Here is a 19332-nt window from a genome sequence, read left to right on the forward strand (position 1 = left end):
ATAGCTCACTGCAGCGTCCAACTCCTGGGCTCAAGGGATCTTCCCTACTCGGCCTCCAAAACTGCTGGGATTATAGGGGTGAATCACCCCACCCTGCCTACTACTACTTTTATGCTCACTTGTAGACACATTCTTACCTATCCCTCTGAAGCGGGTAGAAGGTAGAGTAAGGATATTCATATCTCTTTATTACAGATTGGAAGACTGAGACTCACATTACATTTAAGTAACAGCTAGTTTCCATCTTCACCTCCTCTCCTCACACCACATGGCCCTGCTTTGATCCCAAGCCCTAACTTAAATCTTGTCCAGTAACTAAAAAGCGTATAATTTGGCTGGGTGCAGTGGCTCACACCTGTAATCCCAGCACTGTGGTAGGCTGAGGCGGGCAGATCATGAGGTCAGAAGATCAAGACCATCCAGGCCAACATGGCAAAACCCTGTCTCTACTAAAAATACAAAAATTAGCTGGGTGTGGTGGCCGGTGCCTGTAGTCCCAGCTACTTGGGAGGCTGAGGCAGAAGAATTGCTTGAACCCAGGAGGTGGAGGTTGCAGTAAGTGGGGATCATGCCATTGCACTCTGGCCTGATCACAGAGTGAGACTCCTTCTCAAAAAAAAAAAAGAAAAAGCCTATAATTTATAGCTCTCCAATCCCTACCATGCACACACTCTTTAATGGTAAAATAAAACCTTAAATTAGCTAGAAATAAAATCCTCCATCACTCTCTGTACACACTTCTAGCTAAAGCCTCAATATCAGACTAGAGAAACTGTGGGTTATCGCTGGTGCAAGCACCTTCTGGAGTGAAAGAACTGCCACCTCCCCTCCCCAAGTTATTCTGCCTCAGTGTCTTCCCTTTTCTCAGCTGCTCAGGCCAATGCTGGCTTTGAGAGCAGCTGCCCTTGATGAAACCCCGCCCCCACAAGGAGTAGCCCTGTCTACCGGTGGAGCTGCCAGCCCAGGCTCCACCCCTTACCTGTCCTGTCACTGCGCAAGTTGCTTCCCCTGCTGGGTTCCTGCTTTCTCCCTGTAAAATGGGGATTGCGATCTGAGTGCGCCCTGCCTTCCTCCCGTGCAGGTGGGAGCATTAATGCAGTTGTGGAGGGGAGAGTGCTTTGTGACCCCAAGGAGGCGGGCAGCAGAGGAGCATGGTGATTTCAGTTACTAAGCATCTAGCTAGACCCACATCCACCCTGCTGGATGGAGGTAGAAGCTTCCAAAATTTTCTACCTTTCTTTGCTGTGGAGAAGACAGGAGGTGATGGGAATGGTACTCTGGGACTTGTTCTCATTTCATTCTGATCTGGTGGAGCCTTGGAATTCAGAGAAACAGGCAAGGGGTGGGAATGGAATGTTGAGATTGCTGGAGTTTATTGGAGTTGAGAATTGAAAAATGGGGACTAGTTAGAGCGCCCCCCCCGACCCAAGATACCTATACCTACCTTTAACCTGCCATAGTGCCCCAGGGTTCTGTGCATCTTATGTTTACATACCCAGGCTCCCAGACACACCCATATTCACACCCCCACTTCGAAGCCAACTGCTCCCTTCATTTCCGTGGACTGCCATGCAGTCACCTTGCTCTTCCTGCACGCAGGTCCACACATCAATACACATTTACATACCTGGACACACACATTTCCACATGCCTGGACACGCATATTTCCACAGCACCCTCAGATTCTCTGACCTGAGAAAATGAGCATTTATAAAGCTTTCGTGGTCTGCCGAGTACCGTTCCAGGTACATCAGAAAAACATCGTGGTGCCCTAAAAAGTGTTCTAGCTCTAGAAAGAAGGTGAGCTAGGTTTGAGTCTGAGATCCCTCATTTTATTAGTGACTTTGGATCATTTAACCTGAGTCCCTGTGTCCTCACCTTAAAATGTCATGAGACTCAACTCAGGATTGTCCAGGATTAAGTGAAATCACATATATATTATTCTTGAAACTGAGGGCACTGGACAAATGGTGCCTGATACAATTACTAAATTCATGTGTTTTTAAAGGCAGCATGTACTAGAAAAGGGGGAGGCATAACACACCGCAGTTACTCCTTTAGCCTTCCTAATCCAGGCTTTGCAGAGACTCCCTGGAACCAAGTGAAACACATAAACAGCTCCATCCTCCCCTCCGAGGGCTTATACCTCTTGCCCTGTGGTTGAAGTGTTAGGAAGAGGCAGGAGAAATCCTGTGAGTCACCCTGGTGGCTAAGGGACCCTACTCCCAAATTTGTAGTCAATGTTCCTAGTTTCGTTGTTCTTTGTCTGATTTTCCTTTTTCTTCCCTGAGGACTTCCCCCCCCTCTCCGGCCCCAAGGCAGAACTTCACTGTTGTCAGCAGAAGGGTCCCCCAGGGGCCTCCCAGTAAAATGGGTGGGGCAGTGCTGCATCTGCCAAGGCCACACTTATCCGCCATCCTGGGATCCTCCCCAGGGCCCCACTCTGCTCTGTCCCCATGCACTTTGAGAACCCAGGTACTCAGGCTGGCTGCCCCTTCCCTCCTCCTCCTGCCCACCCCATCCGCCCTGAACATCAGTGCAGCCGGCCGGTGGCAGGGAACCAGGCAGTACCCTGGCTGCTGGGGCAGGCTAAGAGGCCCCCACCCACTCTCCCCTCCTTTGCCAATGGAAAAGCTCGCTGGAGGGCATAGCTTTCCCAGCCTGCCCTGCTTCAGAGGCAGGAGCATGGCACTCTGGGAGTTGTAGTGCTCATAACACTCAGGTAATCCCTGTGCAAATAACTGGAGAGAGGAGAATGGTATAGGGAAGAGAAACGAGAATATGCAGGAGTGGCTGGAGTCAGGCAGGTAACTCAAACCCAGAAGTCCTGCTATTTACTTGACTTCCTACTCTGACCCATTGTTGAACCTAAGCCAGTTGTATTGAGGTTATTTAACAGAGTTCAAAACTCTAAGCAAATGAAATCATGCCATTTTTCTAATAGGCATAGAAATAAAAGATCAAGATGAGGCAGTTGGCTCCTGACCCATTCTCCTCTAGCGTGGAGACCCCTTTTCTTACCCTTGAGCACTCTGGCCTAAGACCCATCCCTGTCTTCCCAGGTTCAGCTCCACCCCCTGTCCTAAGACAGAGAGAATTAGAGGAGGAGGGGAGGGGGGGTAAGGGTGGGATAGGGAGAGATTTAACTAGATGTTAGAAAATCACAGACACCTTCCAGCTTAATGAAACCAGCCTCCTCAGTCCAAGCCTGGAATCTGGGCTGAGTTCCCCAGACCCAGGATGGGGTCACAGCTAGAAAGCCAGTGAAGGTAAATCCATGTGACTCAACTCTCCCCTCCCTAGGCCCTTATCTCCAGAGGCCAGAGCTTCCACCCACCCAGGCAGCCTGGTGATCTGCCCTCACTGCCCCCTCCCCACGCCCACCCTACCAGGCCATGAAGGGGATGGGGGCAAGCCCAGCTGACTGCTCCACCCTCTGCCCAGGAGGACCATGCGGCAGTAGCAGCCATGCTGCCCTTTCTGCTGGCCACACTGGGCACCACGGCCCTCAACAACAGCAACCCCAAGGACTACTGCTACAGCGCCCGCATCCGCAGCACTGTCCTGCAGGGCCTGCCCTTTGGGGGCGTCCCCACCGTGCTGGCTCTCGACTTCATGTGCTTCCTTGTGAGTGTCTACTGCCACCCCTTACTTTGGCATCTGTGCCCTGTACACACCTGGCAAACACCTCCAGCTCTAACCACCCTCCCACCTGCCCCTGGCTTCCCAGGCTTAAATGCAGGAGGAATTCCCATCATCCAGCCCAAGCCTCACCTTTGACTGTTCACCCAAGCCAGGGTCATCCCCTTCTAAGACAAGATTTTGGACCCTCTGCTTCTGCCCCCTAGTCCAGCAGGTGGACAGCCTCTGCACTTGCCAACTGCCCCCTCTTCCCTCAGGCACTGCTGTTCTTATTCTCTATCCTCCGGAAGGTGGCCTGGGACTATGGGCGGCTGGCCTTGGTGACAGATGCAGACAGGTAAGGGTCTGGGACCCTCCCTCCAGCTCTTCACACACACACATCTTGCTCCACACTCCTCAGGAATAGGAAGGAGCCAGCCCTCTCTCATTCCCCTTTGCTGGGGGTATGAAAAGGGACTAGCCCCAATGTGGGTATGGGGGCAGAAGGGCCCTAAGTTGGGCCTCTGTTCCTCACCCATCCCCAAGGACTCTCCCCCACCCCTGCTAACCCTGTCTGTTCTCTGTCCCCAGGCTTCGGCGACAGGAGAGGGACCGAGTGGAACAGGAATAGTATGTGGGGCACCAGCCCCCTCATTCCCACTAAACCAGCTTTCCCTTTTCTTCTCTCACGCTTCTCTTCTCTTCCTGCCAAGTTGCTGGTTTCTCTTTGCAGTTTTCTCCTCTGCAGGCTCATGTTTCGGATTAATGCAGGCGGTGTGCTTTGCAGAGCAGGGGGCTCCCCAGCTTGTCTCTGCCTCACCTCCCCTTCATCTCTCCCTCTGGCTCCCTGTGGGGGAGAAGTCCCTCCCTTTGTGCCCCTGCCTTTGCAGCCCTTGTTGGCTGGAGGAGAAGGGCTGTCCTCCAGGAAATCCTCAACACAATCACACAGAGACAAGATTGGGTGTCACCGGCAGCTTCTTGTCCCCTAACAGCTAGATCTTCATATTTCAGGGTTCCCTGCTCATCTCTTCTGGAGGCCTGGGAGGGGGGCTGCCCAAGGAGTCCCCAGTCTGGACTTTTTTTGTCACTTTGTCATCTCTGTCTACCGGATTGGAGTTGGAATTGCAACAGCTGTTGAGGCCAGGGAAGAGGGAGGGTAGAGTCCCCCTCAGGAGACTTTCCAGTCTCCCCAGCTCTTCCAGGTTCTCCTGGTCCATCCTTTCCTCCACCTCCTCATTGCTCTTTGTGTAATATTGACTCTGTTGCCTGCCCCCAGCCCCCGGTGGTCAACTCTGGAACTGCAGGGCCCTTTGGCATTCTTGCTTCAGCCTCCTTAGGGTGATGATGAAGATAACCTCCTCCCTCAAGGCCCCACTGCCCAGCATCTGTGCCCATCTCCACTGCCACCCTGAGTCCCCCTGAAAGGAAGAGGCATATTTGAGGGAAGTAGGATAGAGAGCAGTCATTCCTCCCTGCTTCAGCCTCTGCGCTTCCTGTGCCTTCTATAGCCCTGGAGCTCTGGAGCACTCAGCCCTGATCCCCTGGGGCTCAGACTCACCAGGCTCTCTAATCTCTCATCTTCCTCACCCCCAGTGTGGCTTCAGCTATGCACGGCGACAGCCATGACCGGTATGAGCGTCTCACCTCTGTCTCCAGCTCCGTTGACTTTGACCAAAGGGACAATGTGAGTGCCCTCACCCAAACTTCTTAGCCCCCCACCCCACCCCCAGGGCACATGGGCTGAGAAGTCCCTCACTGTCAGTGATGTGGAGTCAGGGATGCTGGTTTGGCCTCCTCAGCAAGGAAAGTGATTCATCCAAGGAGCCACGGGATGACCCCCCTGGCCCAGCACTCCTGGCTCCTGTCCTCTGTGTCATAGCCTCCAAACTAGCACAGCTCTAACATTCATGAATTCCCAGCTTTGTTTGCTACAAAGAGTTCTGTGCCCACATCTGCTGATTAATCTTAAGGCCACCTTTTTTCCTTAGTCATGGTTTTAGAAATAATAATATGCCCTCCAGCCCTGCCTAGCAAAACAAACAATCCGTCACATTGCTCAGAGGTTACAGGTGGGTGGCCCTGGCTGTGTGGGGCCAGTTGACCTGCTTGTGGATTGGAGCTGAGTGGCAGTGGTCCCTTTTAACAAGGCACATGAATGGCAGTTCATAACACACCCCAGATCCCTTTTCATGTCAGACCTAACACAAAAGTGTTACCTGCCTGGCTCTCCATCATTAATTTGATGAGAGTGAGGGGCCTAGTCAGAATGATAATCCTCAGACACCTGGTGGCCTGATCAGTCCCTCTTAGCCTGCAAGTCCTAGGGATGGCAGCTCTTCCAGCAATCCCAGCAGAAGATGGCTGTCAGCTTCCTGAGTTGGACTCATACTGGTAGGTGGCAAAGTTGTCACACCTGCTAGCCAGAGGTGTCCAAATGGTCCCCAGACTCAGGTGATATTGGCAACAGGTAGCATCGTCCTGAATCATGGCTGAAGGGCCCTTTCTCCCCCATCCCGTGTTACATCTGGACCTTCTCCTGGATGGAGTGCCCTCTGCCCAGCCCCCCTGAATATCCCCACTCTCTGCCTTACAGGCCTGGAGGGTGGAGGGGGGAGATTTTTTTTTCTTTTTTTAATTTTTCCGAGATGTAATCTTGCTCTGTCACCCAGGCTAGAGTGCAGTGGCACAATCTCGGCTTACTGCAACCTCTGCCTCCTGGGTTCAAGCAATTCTTCTGCCTCAGCTTCCCAAGTATCTGGGATTACAGGTGTGCACCACCACACCCAGCTAATTTTTGTATTTTTAGTAGAGACAGGGTTTCACCCTGTTGGCCAGGCTGGTCTTGAACTCCTGACCTCATGTGATCTGCCCACCTTGGCCTCCCAAAGTGTTGGGATTACAGGCGTGAACTGCCGGCCTGGCTGAAGGTGGGGAGATATCTTGCTGTTCACAGTGACCCTGGGCTTTAGTCCTTCCAGGGTAGACTAGAGGATAGATAGCAGGAATTCAGGCAGCAAGGCCCTCTTCTCTGCTTTTGGTAACCATGTGTAAACTCCTATTAGCTGGAGGTCTGGAGGCCTTGCTAACCTTAGAACCCCAAGCTCCACCCATCCCACCCTGGCCCACACAGCCACAGGGTGTTTGGAGAAATCTGTAGATCTGGACATGAAGATTCACTGATAACCCTGTTTGGTGTTGGCCTTTGCCTTTGAGGGCCGAGACCTTCCCTCTCCCTCTCTCTCTCCCCTTTTTTGGGGATAAGCTAGTTCCTAGGGTATAAGGATTTTATTTTTATTTTTTAGTGAGGGGTGTGGAAGCTGTGCCTAGAGGTAATTATGAGAATGAGGTGGATGGGACTTGGGCAGGAAGAGAGGTTCGGGTTGGTGGGCTCTGGACTCCCACTGACAGCCCTCTGTTCCCCTAGGGTTTCTGTTCCTGGCTGACAGCCATCTTCAGGATAAAGTAAGTGGACCCATCTTCAAGCTCTAAAGAAAGAGAGAAACAGAAACTTCAGAACCTGGCATCTCCCTACAAAATTCAGAAGCCAGCAGCTTTCAGGACCTTAGTGCTCCTCGACACCCCAGCAACCTCCTCCCTGCTCTGGGAGGCCAATCCCTGGGGGCTTCAACCTCTGCTCTCCCCTGAACACTCACTTGACCCCACAGTCTCCTCTGTGGCCTCCCTGCCTGGGGTACCAGCTCTGCCCTCTTCTCTCCCTGCCCCGCCCCACCTTAAGAGAAGGGGTGGAGCCCCCCCTCAGCCTCTGTACAGCCAGCAGGTAGGGGCAGCAGTAGGCTGGGAGCAGCCAGCCAGCAGCAGGCAGAGCCCGTGTCGAGCAGGCAGAACTCAGGAGATCCAGCCAGAGTCCAGCAGGCAGGCAGTGAGCGCTGAGAAAGTCAGGAAGCCGGGACAGGTTAGCACTGCCGCCTCCCACTCCCTCGGGCCTCCCCCAAGGGTTCCGCGCTTCACTGCGCCAGGCTCAGCCACACCCATGTGCTGCTGTCCCTCCTCCCATCTTCCTTCACTTCTGCCTCTTTCTTTTACCACTCCTCCTCCTGCTGGTCCTCCTCCTTGCTCCTCTTCCTCCCTCCTCAGATATTCTTCTTTTTCTTTCCCTTTTCTCTGCATTCCTCATTCTTTTCTTCCCCTTCCACTCTCTGCAGTCTCTTCCTTCTTTTACCTCTTTCCTTCTAGCCCTCTCCCTTCATCCCTCTCCTTCTCCATGCATTTCTCCTTTTTTTTTTTTCACTCCCCTCTCTCACAGAAAGTAGGGGACCGAGAAGTCCTATTTCAACCCTATACTACTGCCAGATCAGCTGGGGTTGGGGTCAGGGCAGACAAGTTGCAGCCCCCTCCTTGCCCTGGTCCTAACCTAACTCCTCTGTCCACTCCGTATGGCTGCAGGGATGATGAGATCCGGGACAAATGTGGGGGCGACGCCGTGCACTACCTGTCCTTCCAGCGGCACATCATCGGGCTGCTGGTGGTTGTGGGTGTCCTCTCCGTAGGCATCGTGCTGCCTGTCAACTTCTCAGGGGACCTGCTGGGTCAGTGAGGGCCAGGATGGCTAGGGTGGAGAGAGGATGGGGCTGGAGGGGATGTGCTCTGACCCCACCATCATCCTCTTTCTCTTCCCACCCCCCCAGAGAACAATGCCTACAGCTTTGGGAGAACCACCATTGCCAACTTGAAATCAGGGTAAGGTGCGAAGCTGGTTGGCCAAGCTGGTCTACAACCAGAGTCTGGGCCATGACTTGGGGCAGAGAGGAAAGGTGGCTGTGTTGATGGGAGCAGAGGCTACAGGGATGGCTGTTGGTCCCTGAGGGCTTGGGTTGGAGACAGAAGAGGGAAATGCCTGCTGAGGATCCCCCAAGGATGACAGAAGAGGAGGGTGAAATCTCAGGAACCAGGGAGGGTCAGCTGGGGCAGTTGGAGACACTGGCCAGCGGGTAGGGCATAAAGAGATGACCTGTCAGGGACATTTTCATTGGAACGGAAGAACCTTGGGGTCTAGGGGATGTGGGATGTGGGCCTGCCTTGTGAGGAGTCAGTGCCAGAAAGCTGGTGGCAATAGAGGGCCCTGTCTGTATCAAGAGTTTGACACTGGCAGGCTGGGGTGTCTGAGTGTGTCCCAGCCCCAGTGTCTCCCATGTATCCTCTCTGCTTCTCCCAGGAACAACCTGCTATGGCTGCACACCTCCTTCGCCTTCCTGTATCTGCTGCTTACCGTCTACAGCATGCGTAGACACACCTCCAAGATGCGCTACAAAGAGGACGATCTGGTGCGTGGAGTGGAGCCCAGGTCCTGCCCCGCCCCCAGCCTCTCCCTTCCCTTCTCTGCAAGCCTCTCTTGTCTCAGCCCCGAGAGGTGTCAGCTGGGTTTGAATGCTGGCATAGCGGCTCAGGAGCTCCCATCCTACAAGTTACATAACCTCCTAAGCCAAAATTTTCTCATTTGTAAAATGGGATAACAACAGTACCTCTCCCAAGGTTGTGGGGAATACGCAGAAGCGCTAGGGCTGTGCCTGGCATTTGGGAAAATAGCTGTGGCTGATATTAGGATAGTAATATTCCTTCCCCTTCTACATTCACTCACCAAGCCAGAACTGGACACCTACTCCATGCCAGCCACTGTACTGGGTCCTCGGATAGTAGTACCCCCTTCGTCTGCCTCTATAACCCTCAAAGAGCACAGGACTACGTGACTCTTTTGTTAGACTCACTGCCTGATTTCTATTAGAAACACTCCCCTGCTTTCCCTAGGACCTGACTTATCCTTTAGGCCTCCTCCCACCCATCTGTTCCTCTCTGCTCACCTACTTCTCTGTCCCCTCAAAACAAAGCCTTCTCCAGTGCCTCCCACCCCCCACATCCTCTGGCTCCGCTGGGGTCAAGCCTCAGAAGGCAAACCCACTCCCCTGTCACCCAGGTGAAGCGGACCCTCTTCATCAATGGAATCTCCAAATATGCAGAGTCAGAAAAGATCAAGAAGCATTTTGAGTGAGTAAGCCCCCCAGGCTCAAGCCCTGTGGTAGAGCCTTCTCTGCCTTTGAACTCCAAGGATATCCTTATGCCCTAACCTGGAGCTCTGCTGTGGGTGGGATGGAGATTAGACCGGAAGAAATGTCCGATTCCAGGGTGATTTAGCACTTAGGCTGGGTGATAGGCCCCTTTAAGAATAGGAGAAATGGGGTAAAAATTTGAAGAGGGAGTCATTCAAACCCCCTTGTCTCCCAACCCCCTCCTGGCTTGGGCTGGGTCATAGGTTGTTGACCCAGGGTCCACTGGAGTACATACCTTCTTCAAAGTTATAAACAGCATTCTGGAGTTTGTGTGCAGACATGACAGGGAGAAGATCCTTAGTTTGCAATGGTTTCCAAGGAGTCCAAGAGAACTTGAACCGTGTATTCTTTGAGGCTTTTTCAGCTCTGGAACTATGTCTTGGGGTGGGTAGAGCAGACCTCCAGGACTGCCCAGTGGCCAGAAACTAGAGAAAAGGAGGCAAAGAGGGAACTCACCTGGTCACCCCATGGCTAGGGATGCACCTTGGGGCGCAGCTTATGGGGTGGGGAATCAGAGTGAAGGGCCCTTCCATGGGGGTGTGTAGGGACAGTCTCTATTCCACAGGATTAGGGCTGCTCTCACGCATTCATCTGTTAATGCAGCAAACTCTCTCCAGTGCTGTTAGTCATGTTACTGTGGTGGGCTTTGAGACTGTAAAAAATGAATAAGGCCAGGCATGGTGGCTCATGCCTGTAATCCCAGCACTTTGGAAGGCCAAGGTGGGCGGATTTGAGCCCAGGAGTTGAAGACCAGTCTGGGCAACGCAGCAAGACCCTGTCTAGGGCCAGGCATGGTGGCTCATGCCTGTAATCCCAGCACTTTGGGAGGCCAAGGTGGGCGGATTTGAGCCCAGGAGGTGAAGACCAGCCCGGGCAACATAGCAAGACCCCGTCTAGGGCCAGGCATGGTGGCTCATGCCTGTAATCCCAGCATTTTGGGAGGCCGAGGCAGGTGGATCACCTGAGGTCAGAAATTCGAGACCAGCCTGACCAATATGATGATACCTAGCCTCTACTAAAAATACAAAAATTAGCCAGATGTGGTGGCATGCACCTATAATCCCAGCTACTCGGGAGGCTGAGACAAGAGAATCACTTGAACCCGGGAGGCAGAGGTTGTAGTGAGCCGAGATCTGCCATTGCACTCCAACCTGGGCAACAAGAACAAAACTGTCTCAAAAAAAGAAAAAAAAGAAAACACAGATGAAAGTGGCAGAGTTTAACTGAACGACCCCCATCTATAAAAAGGAAAAAAGGAAACGAAGAAAAAAAGACCCTGTCTCTACCCAAAAAACCAAACTTAGCCAGGTGTGTTGACGTGCACCTGTAGTCCCGGCTACTTGGGAGGCTGAGGTGGAGGATCACTTAAATTCAGGAGGTTGAGGCTGCAGTGAGCCATGTTTGCACCACTGCACTCCAGCCTGGGTGAATCAGAGCAAGACCCTATTCAAATGTTTCAAAAATTACAAAATAGAAGAGGCCATGCACAGTGGCTCACACCTGTAATCCCAACACTTTGGGAAGCTGAGATGGGAGGACTGCTTGAGGCCAGGAGTTTGAGACTAGCCTGGTCAGCAGAGTGAGACCCCATGTCTTAAAAAAATTTTTTGCAGTGGCTCACGCCTGTAATCCCAGCACTTTGGGAGGCCAAAGCAAGCAAATCACAAGGTCAGGAGTTCAAGACCAGCCTGGCCAACATGGTAAAACCCCGTCTCTACTAAAAATAAAAAAAATTAGCCAAGCGTGATAGTAGGCGCTTGTAATATCAGCTACTTGGGAGGCTGAAGCAGGAGAATCACTTGAACCCAGGAGCCAGAGGTTACAGTGAGCCGAGATGGCACCACTGTAGTCCAGCCCAGGCGACAGTGCGGGACTCTTTCTCAAAAAAATAATAATATAATACAAGATCATTGAGGGCTGGGTGTGGTGGCTCATGCCTGTAATCCCAGCACTTTGGGAGACCAAAGTGGGCAGATCACAAGGTCAGGAGTTCAAGACCAGCCTGGCCAATATGGTGAAACCCCATCTCTACTGAAAATACAAAAATTAGCAGGGTGCAGTGGCACATGCCTGTAGTCCCAGCTACTCAGGAGGCTGAGGTAGAAGAATAACTTGAACCCAGGAGGCAGTGGTTGCAGTGAGCCGAGATTGTGCCACTGCACTCCAGCCTGGGTGACAGAGTGAGACTCCATCTCAAAAAAAAAGAAAAAGAAAAAAAGATCATTGAGTTCTCAGGGGGTTCATCGTATGGAGATCAGCTTTAGGTGCTAGTCCAGGGTCTGATCAGAGATTGCTCTGAGGTCATTCTATGGTCTGAATCAGGAGCTGGCCAGTGGTCATGATAAGGGACGGTGGTGGTATGGATCATGGCCCAGACTAAGGTTGAGATTTGGGCTCAGTCCACCATCAGAATCAAGGTTTAGGCCAGCTTTGGTGGCTCCTGCCTGTAATCCCCTTGGGAAGATTGCTTGAGCCCAGGAGTTCAAGACTAACCTGGACAACATGTCAAAACCCCATCTCTACAAAAAATATAAACATTAGCCAGACATGGTAGCGTGCACCAATAGTGCCAGCTACTCAGACAACTGAGGTGGGAGGATGGCTTGAGCCCAAGATGCTAAGGCTGTAGTGAACTGTGATTTTGCCACTATACTCCAGCCTGGGTAATAGGGCAAGATCTTGTCTCAAAAAAGAAAGAAAGAAAAGAATCAGGGTTTAATCTGAGGTCCAGATCTGTCAGTTGGCCAGAATCAGAGAGTTCACTCATTGTCCTGGGTCAGGCCAGTGTGTGATCCAATCAGAGACAATGTTTGGGCAGGATTGAGAGTGAGCATCTATCTGGTCAGGGTCAGATTCCAGAGCCTCTGTTAGATTAAGGACTGGTTTGTGATCAGCATCAGTAAATGGATAGTCATTCATACTGTATGCAATTATTGACGACCTTCTATGTGTCAGGCACAAATAAATTAGAAACAAGCCCTGCCCTCATACAGGTTATAAAACAGCAGTTAAAATTAGATCATTCTTGGTCAGTATGAGAGAACTATTTGGGGTCCTATCTGGGGTTCAAGCTGTCATCAGCATTAAAGGGCACTCTGGGGCAGGATTACAAACAGTGTGTACTCAATTAGGTGACATCTTTTTTTTTTTTCCTTCTCATATCATCTTTTGTAACAATGAATTAGATGACGTCTTAATATTAGCATCCAGTTGGAATCAGTTGTCATTCTGTATTGAGATCCGTTTTGTTTTTTTGGGTTTTTTTTGATACAAATGTCTAGTGAGCACCTGCTATGTGCCTACATGGGGAAGAGCTGGGGGCATAGCGGTAAACAGCAGAAGACCTGCCCTGATTTGCTTACCTTTTCATGGGGAGGGGCAGACAGTGAACGAATGAACTGTGTCAAGTAGGGGTAGGTGCTAAGAAGAAAACCGGAGCAGGGAAACCACAGCAGGAAAGCAGGCAGGGCAAGAGGGGTCGGGAAGGGTTGCTATTTCTGATGAGGTGGACAGGGAAGACTCTGACAGGGTGACATTTGGAGAGAGACCTGAGTGCAGTGAGAGAGGGAACCCTACTAGTCAACCGTCTATTCATTCACCCCACATTTATTGTGCACCTACTATGTGCTTCATGTCTGGGAGACAGAGTAGAACCAGACATGATCAGTGCCCTTGGGATGCTCAAGATCCTAGTTGTGTTTCAGGGTTGGTCTGTAGTTTTGTTTAGGAGAGGGCAGCCTATAACCAGGGGTAAGGGAGACTCTAACTGGAGTTTTTTGGATTACTAGGATGAGCATTATGGAGTAGCCATTTCATTGATTTGCTCATTCAGCACATGTGTATTGAACACCTATTATATGCAAGCTGTTGGGACAGGGCTGGGTATATGGTGAGGAGTAAGAGACAACCCTTGAGCTTATTGTCAGTATTAGGCAGGGCTTGTGGTCCAAGTCTGTGGTCTTTCTGGATTGGAGGACTGCCTCTGCAAAATTAGGGGATATCTTGTGTGCAAATCAAGGGGACTGTGTGGTTGGATTTAGAGGATTAGAGATTAGTCTAGTGAGAATGAGCGCTCACCCTTCCAAAGGGGAAACCTAAAATGGTTTGAAGAACAGTCTCAGAGGAAAGGTCTTTAGCTTCCTGGGAGGTGCATTTCAAGAACCCTATCCCAGATTTAAGCTTCTAAATTTTCATGGCTTTATGAGGTCTATCTTACTGCTTTAGAACAGTAACTCATGCATTCAGTACTTGGTGGTCCATCGTTTAAAAAAAAAAAAATTTTTTTTTGAGACACAATCTCACTCTGTCTCCCTGGCTGGAGTGCTGCAATACAGTGATGCGATCACATCTCACTGCAGCCTTGACCTCCTGGGCTCAATTGATCCTCCTGCCTCAGACTCCCAAGTAGCTGGGACTACAGGCACTAACTACCACACCTGGCTAATTTTTTTTTTCTTTTTTTGGAGATGGGGTCTCACTATGTTGCCTAGGCTGGTCATGAACTCCTGGCCTCAAGCAATCTTCCTGCCTCGGCCTCTCAAAGTGCTGGGATTACAGGCATAAGCCACTGTGGTCAGCCTAAAAATTTTAATAAAATATAAAAAGATAGGGACTCAGTCTAGATTAAGGATCAGGATGAAAGAACAGTGTGTGATCAGATTTTAAAATGAACTACTGGCTGGGTGCAGTGGCTCACGCCTGTAATCCCAGGCTGAGGTGGGTGGATCACAAGGTCAGGAGTTCAAGACTAGCCTGGCCAAGATGGTGAAACCAGCCCCACATCTACTAAAAATATAAAAATTAGCCAGGCATGGTCGCACGTGCCTGCAATCCCAGCTACTGAGGAGGCTGAGACAGGAGAATCACTTGCACCCAGGAGGTGGAGGTTGTAGTGAGCTGAGAGCACACTGCTGCCCTCCAGCCTGAGCAACAGAGCAAGACTCCATCTTAAAAGAAAAAATCTATTAGGCCAGGCACAGTGGCTCACACCTGTAATCTCAGCACTTTGGGAGGCCAAGGTGGACTGATCACCTGAGGTCAGGAGTTTGAGACCAGCCTGGCCAAAATGATGAAACCCCATCTCTATTAAAAATACAAAAAAAAAAAAAAAAATTAGCCAGGTGTGGTGGTGCACACCTATAATCCCAGCTACTCAGGAGGCTATAGCACAAGAATCACTAGAACCCAGGAAGTGAAGGTTGCAGTGAGTCGAGCACACCACTGTATTCTAGCCTGGGGAGTGAGACTTTGTCTCAAAAAAAAACAAAAAGGAACTTCCCACCAGCTATGGTGGCTCACGAGTGTAATGCCAGTACTTTGGGAAGCTGAGGCAGGAGAATCACTTGAACTCAGGATTCAAGACCAGCTGGGTATCACAACAAGACCCCATCTCAAAATAGTAAAACAAACTGAACTATTCCTTCACTCAGCAAGCATTCCTCAAGCCCTGCCAGATAGCAGGTACTAGTGAGTCAGTGACAGTTTATCTCTGGTCAGTCTTAAGTCAAGGTAGGGATGAATCTTGGGTCAGGGTTAGGGGTCAGTCTTGGGTCTGGGTTACAGGTAAATTTGGGGTGGGCTTAAGGGTCAGTCTTTGGCCAGGGTTGGAGGTCAGTCTCACCCTGGTCAGGGGTCAGGATCAACCTCTTGTCTGTCTTGGGCCAAAGTTAGAGGTCATTTTGTAGACTGGGCTATAGGTTGGCTGGGGTCAGTCTGTGGTCAAGGCTAAGTGTTAAGACTGTGACCGGGTCTTCTGGAAACATGGTTAAGGAAATATAACCTATGACTAGACACAGTTTCTCTCAACCTAAGGTCACAGCCCTGGGCAAGAATCAGACCATAACCCTGGCTTCCTAGCTGCATGCAGTGTGTCCCACACTTCCTGGTCCACCAGCCCAGCCTGCACCCACACAGTCCTCAGGCCTTCTGCTCCCACTTTCCTACTCAGATAAGCATGAGGAGGAACTCCAGAGCTTTATTCTTAGGGAACTCTCAGTTTTGTAGACTTAAGAAAAAGGCAGCTTGAATTGGAGATGTGGTTTTGTTTTGTTTTCAGATGTAGTCTTGCTCTGTCTCCCAGTCTGGAGTGCAGTGGTATGATCTTGGCTCACTGTAACCTCCGCCTCCCAGGTTCAAGCAATTCTCCTGCCTCTGCCTCCTGAGTAGCTGGGACCTACAGGCATGTGCCACCATGCCCAGCTAATTTTTGTATTTTTATTAGAGTCAGGGTTTCACCATCTTGGCCAGGCTGGTTTCGAGCTCCTGACCTCAGGTGATGCGCCCGCCTTGGCCTCCTCAAGTGCTGGGATTATAGGCATGAGCCACCATGTCTTCCTGGAGCCGTGTTTCTTGAAGGTGATGGGGTCATGGATGAAAGGCAGGGGCAGGTGGGTGGGGTCCCTGCACAAGATGATACATGGACTGTGTTTCAGGGAGGCCTACCCCAACTGCACAGTTCTTGAAGCCCGCCCGTGTTACAACGTGGCTCGCCTCATGTTCCTTGATGCAGAGAGGTAAGAGGCTGGGTGCAGGGGAGGGTGACACCAAGGGCCCCCTACCATTGTGGAGGACACCTTGACTACCACACAGGCTCCCCTTGAGATTTTTCCTAGGGCATTTGATTTTAATTCAACTTGGAGTGCTGGTTAATTCAGCTCTGGAAAGAGCAAAGGCTGGAGATTAGAGTTTGTTGTGAGGGGAAGGGGGGCCCTTGGTCCCCACTGCATCTAAGGACATGCCCTTCTTTGGCTACAGTATGAGAAATTTAGGCCAGCCTGCAGGAACGAACTTCTGGCCCTCTAGGTATGGGTGGGGAGACCTTGGGATGTGGCCACATCTGAAGCATGTATCCTAAACAAATTCAAGAACAAAACAGCCCCTGTCCTTGGGGAGTGAGCTAGATGACCCCCAAGCTGAGCCAGCCCCAGCCCCAGCCCCAGATGCATGGTAAGTGACCAGGCACCTGGGTCCCACAGGAAGAAGGCCGAGCGGGGAAAGCTGTATTTCACAAACCTCCAGAGCAAGGAGAACGTGCCCACCATGATCAACCCCAAGCCCTGTGGCCACCTCTGCTGCTGCGTGGTGCGAGGCTGTGAGCAGGTCTGACATGGGCTGGCTGTTGGGTCTGGGAGGAGCTGGGTGGGTTCTAGGGAGGCAAGGCTGCAGCCCTGCCCTCATTGAGTGCCCCCCATCCCTGGAGTCTTTGAAGCCTCAGTTCCCACTGTTGGGTTTGTCTGATGTCCCTGGGTCTTCAAACCTCAAATTAGAAGATGTCAACCAAAAAGACAATGTTGTACTGTACCCACTGACTCTAGGGCCTTGAACAAGTTGCTTACTGCGTGGCACCCTAGTTTCCTCATGGGGTTAATGTACCCACCTAATGAGAGTGTTATGAGGATAAAGTGAGTAATACACATAAAAAAGCTTAGAGGTGCCGGGCGCCGTGGCGCATGCCTGTAATCCCAGCACTCGGTGAGGCTGAGGCGGGCGGATCACTTGAGCCAGTGAGTTTGAGACCAGCCTTGGCAAGATGGAAAATCCCGATCTCTACAAAAATACAAAAATTAGCCAGCCATGGTGGTACATACCTGTAGTCCCGGCTACTTGGGAGGCTGAGGTGAGAGGAACACTTTTCGTTGGGAGGTTGAGGCTGCAGTGAGCTGAGATCCCACCACTGCACTCCAGCCAGGGCATCAGAGCGAGACCCTGTCTCAAAAAAAAAAAAAAAAAAATGCTTAGAGGAGCAGTGCCTGGCTTCTAGGAAACCCCAAGTTAGTGTGGGCTAGATGTGCAGGCGCCAGCCTGGCTCTCCAACTCGAGGCCCTGTCCCTCACCCTCCCACACAGGTGGAGGCCATTGAGTACTACACAAAGCTGGAGCAGAAGCTGAAGGAAGACTACAAGCGGGAGAAGGAGAAGGTGAATGAGAAGCCTCTTGGCATGGCCTTTGTCACCTTCCACAATGAGACCATCACCGCCATGTGAGTCCCCAACCTGGCCCTCGTCCCTGAGTAGCCTGCTAGGGGTCCCAGACCCCAGTGCTCCTGGTCCTCTGCCAGCAATGTGGCCCCCGGCTAGGTGTGTGGTAACCAGTGCCCATCTTTCTAGCATCCTGAAGGACTTCAATGTGTGTAAGTGCCAGGGCTGCACCTGCCGCGGGGAGCCACGCCCCTCATCCTGCAGCGAGTCCCTGCACATCTCTAACTGGACCGTGTCCTACGCCCCCGACCCCCAGAACATCTACTGGTGAGCAGACAGGTGGCAGGGCAGGCTTTCCAGGGCCTGGAGTGAGCTCAGTAGGTAGGGGAAGGAGAGGGAGTGTCTTGGTGTCACTGGGGGCCAATCTTGCCCTTGGCCCCCAGAGTGACCACCCCCCACCTTTCCAGGGAGCACCTTTCCATCCGAGGCTTCATCTGGTGGCTGCGCTGCCTGGTCATCAACGTTGTCCTCTTCATCCTGCTCTTCTTCCTTACCACTCCAGCCATCATCATCACCACCATGGACAAGTTCAATGTCACCAAGCCTGTGGAGTACCTCAACGTGAGTCCCCATGCCCCTGTCACTTTCCACACTGGATTACAACACACAGATATCAGGCCCTGATCCCTTTTCCTTCTGCCCAGCCCAGCCCATTCTGATTGTTCCAGCTCTGTGCCACCAACCAGCTCCCAGAAACCTCTGTGTGCACTTCCCTTGGGCTCCCTGCCACCTTCCCCCTCAGAGAGGCCACCCTCAGGTTTGCAACCCCTAGAGAAATACCCAGGGAAGAGAGAGCCTGGATTTAGTCCTGATCTCAGAGAAGTCCCCTTTCCTCACCCCTTAGTCTTTCTAACTGAAATAATGGAAGGGTTTGACTAGATCAGTGGCTTTTAGACCTGGATTCTGATGTCTTTGTCAGCGTGAAACCCAACGTGGAAAAGCAGGGCTGCTCCGATGACAGTGGGGTGATGTGCACGTCTGCCTAGCCTCCCCTCACCCCTCCTGCCAGACACAGAGCACACCTCTTTGGAACCTCAGAGTTTGAACAAGAACAGTTTGCAAATCACTAGGAGTGATAATAGCATAATAGATAAGACCTAGACTGCAAATTTCAAATCCTGACCCCACGACTTGCTAGCTAGGGAAGCTATTGAATCTCTTTTTGCCTCAGTTTACTCATCTGTCAAATGGAAACTACATCAGCAGTGCTTAGCACATAGTAGGTGTTCAGCAAATGCTGACCGTCAGTATTATTCACTCTGGGGTTATACATGTGGCCCTGGCCCCCACCCTCACCCCAGCCCTCCAGATGTTCTAGACTTCCAGCATGGGATCCCTAAGAGTTGTGGGGCCCAGGGCTCAGCTGGGGAGGAGGCACATAAGCAAAGCCACCTGGCCCCCCTAGACTCCCCTGCCTGACACCCCCCTGTGCCCTGCTGCAGAATCCCATCATCACCCAGTTCTTCCCCACCCTGCTGCTGTGGTGCTTCTCGGCCCTGCTTCCCACCATTGTCTACTACTCGGCCTTCTTTGAAGCCCACTGGACACGGTAAGGTGCCTCCACCCACACCACACCTCACTGTGGCCTGCCCCCAATGACCCATCCTCATTGGCAGCACTTTGCCCTTCAGGCTCCTGGCCCTGGGCAGTCCCAGAGCTGGCAGGGAAGGATT

The 19332-nt window shown here is 51.7% G+C and overlaps 1 protein-coding gene across 5 annotated transcripts in view; it reads left to right on the forward strand.

Annotated features, from left to right (window-relative positions):
* TMEM63B (transmembrane protein 63B) overlaps nt 1-19332 on the forward strand; it is a 28746-nt gene that overhangs the window by 4027 nt on the left and 5387 nt on the right. For 3 of the 5 annotated variants that reach the window (XM_017547404.2, XM_017547402.2, XM_017547403.2), the window contains exons 2-16: nt 3445-3627; nt 3900-3979; nt 4213-4251; nt 5215-5305; nt 7046-7083; nt 8026-8168; nt 8268-8319; nt 8795-8903; nt 9551-9621; nt 16115-16195; nt 16658-16781; nt 17528-17661; nt 17789-17926; nt 18067-18220; nt 19102-19208. In XM_017547404.2, the coding sequence (XP_017402893.1) occupies nt 3469-3627; nt 3900-3979; nt 4213-4251; nt 5215-5305; nt 7046-7083; nt 8026-8168; nt 8268-8319; nt 8795-8903; nt 9551-9621; nt 16115-16195; nt 16658-16781; nt 17528-17661; nt 17789-17926; nt 18067-18220; nt 19102-19208 (1520 nt within the window). In that variant the 5' untranslated portion in view covers nt 3445-3468. Of the gene's footprint in view, nt 1-3303; nt 3628-3899; nt 3980-4212; nt 4252-5214; nt 5306-7045; nt 7084-8025; nt 8169-8267; nt 8320-8794; nt 8904-9550; nt 9622-16114; nt 16196-16657; nt 16782-17527; nt 17662-17788; nt 17927-18066; nt 18221-19101; nt 19209-19332 lie in introns of all 5 variants that reach the window. The other 2 variants (XM_037745344.1, XM_017547408.2) reach the window with 2 other exon arrangements.

Source organism: Cebus imitator, unplaced genomic scaffold (assembly GCF_001604975.1).
Source record: "Cebus imitator isolate Cc_AM_T3 unplaced genomic scaffold, Cebus_imitator-1.0 Scaffold197, whole genome shotgun sequence".
In the NCBI taxonomy this organism is placed as follows: Eukaryota; Metazoa; Chordata; class Mammalia; order Primates; family Cebidae; genus Cebus; species Cebus imitator.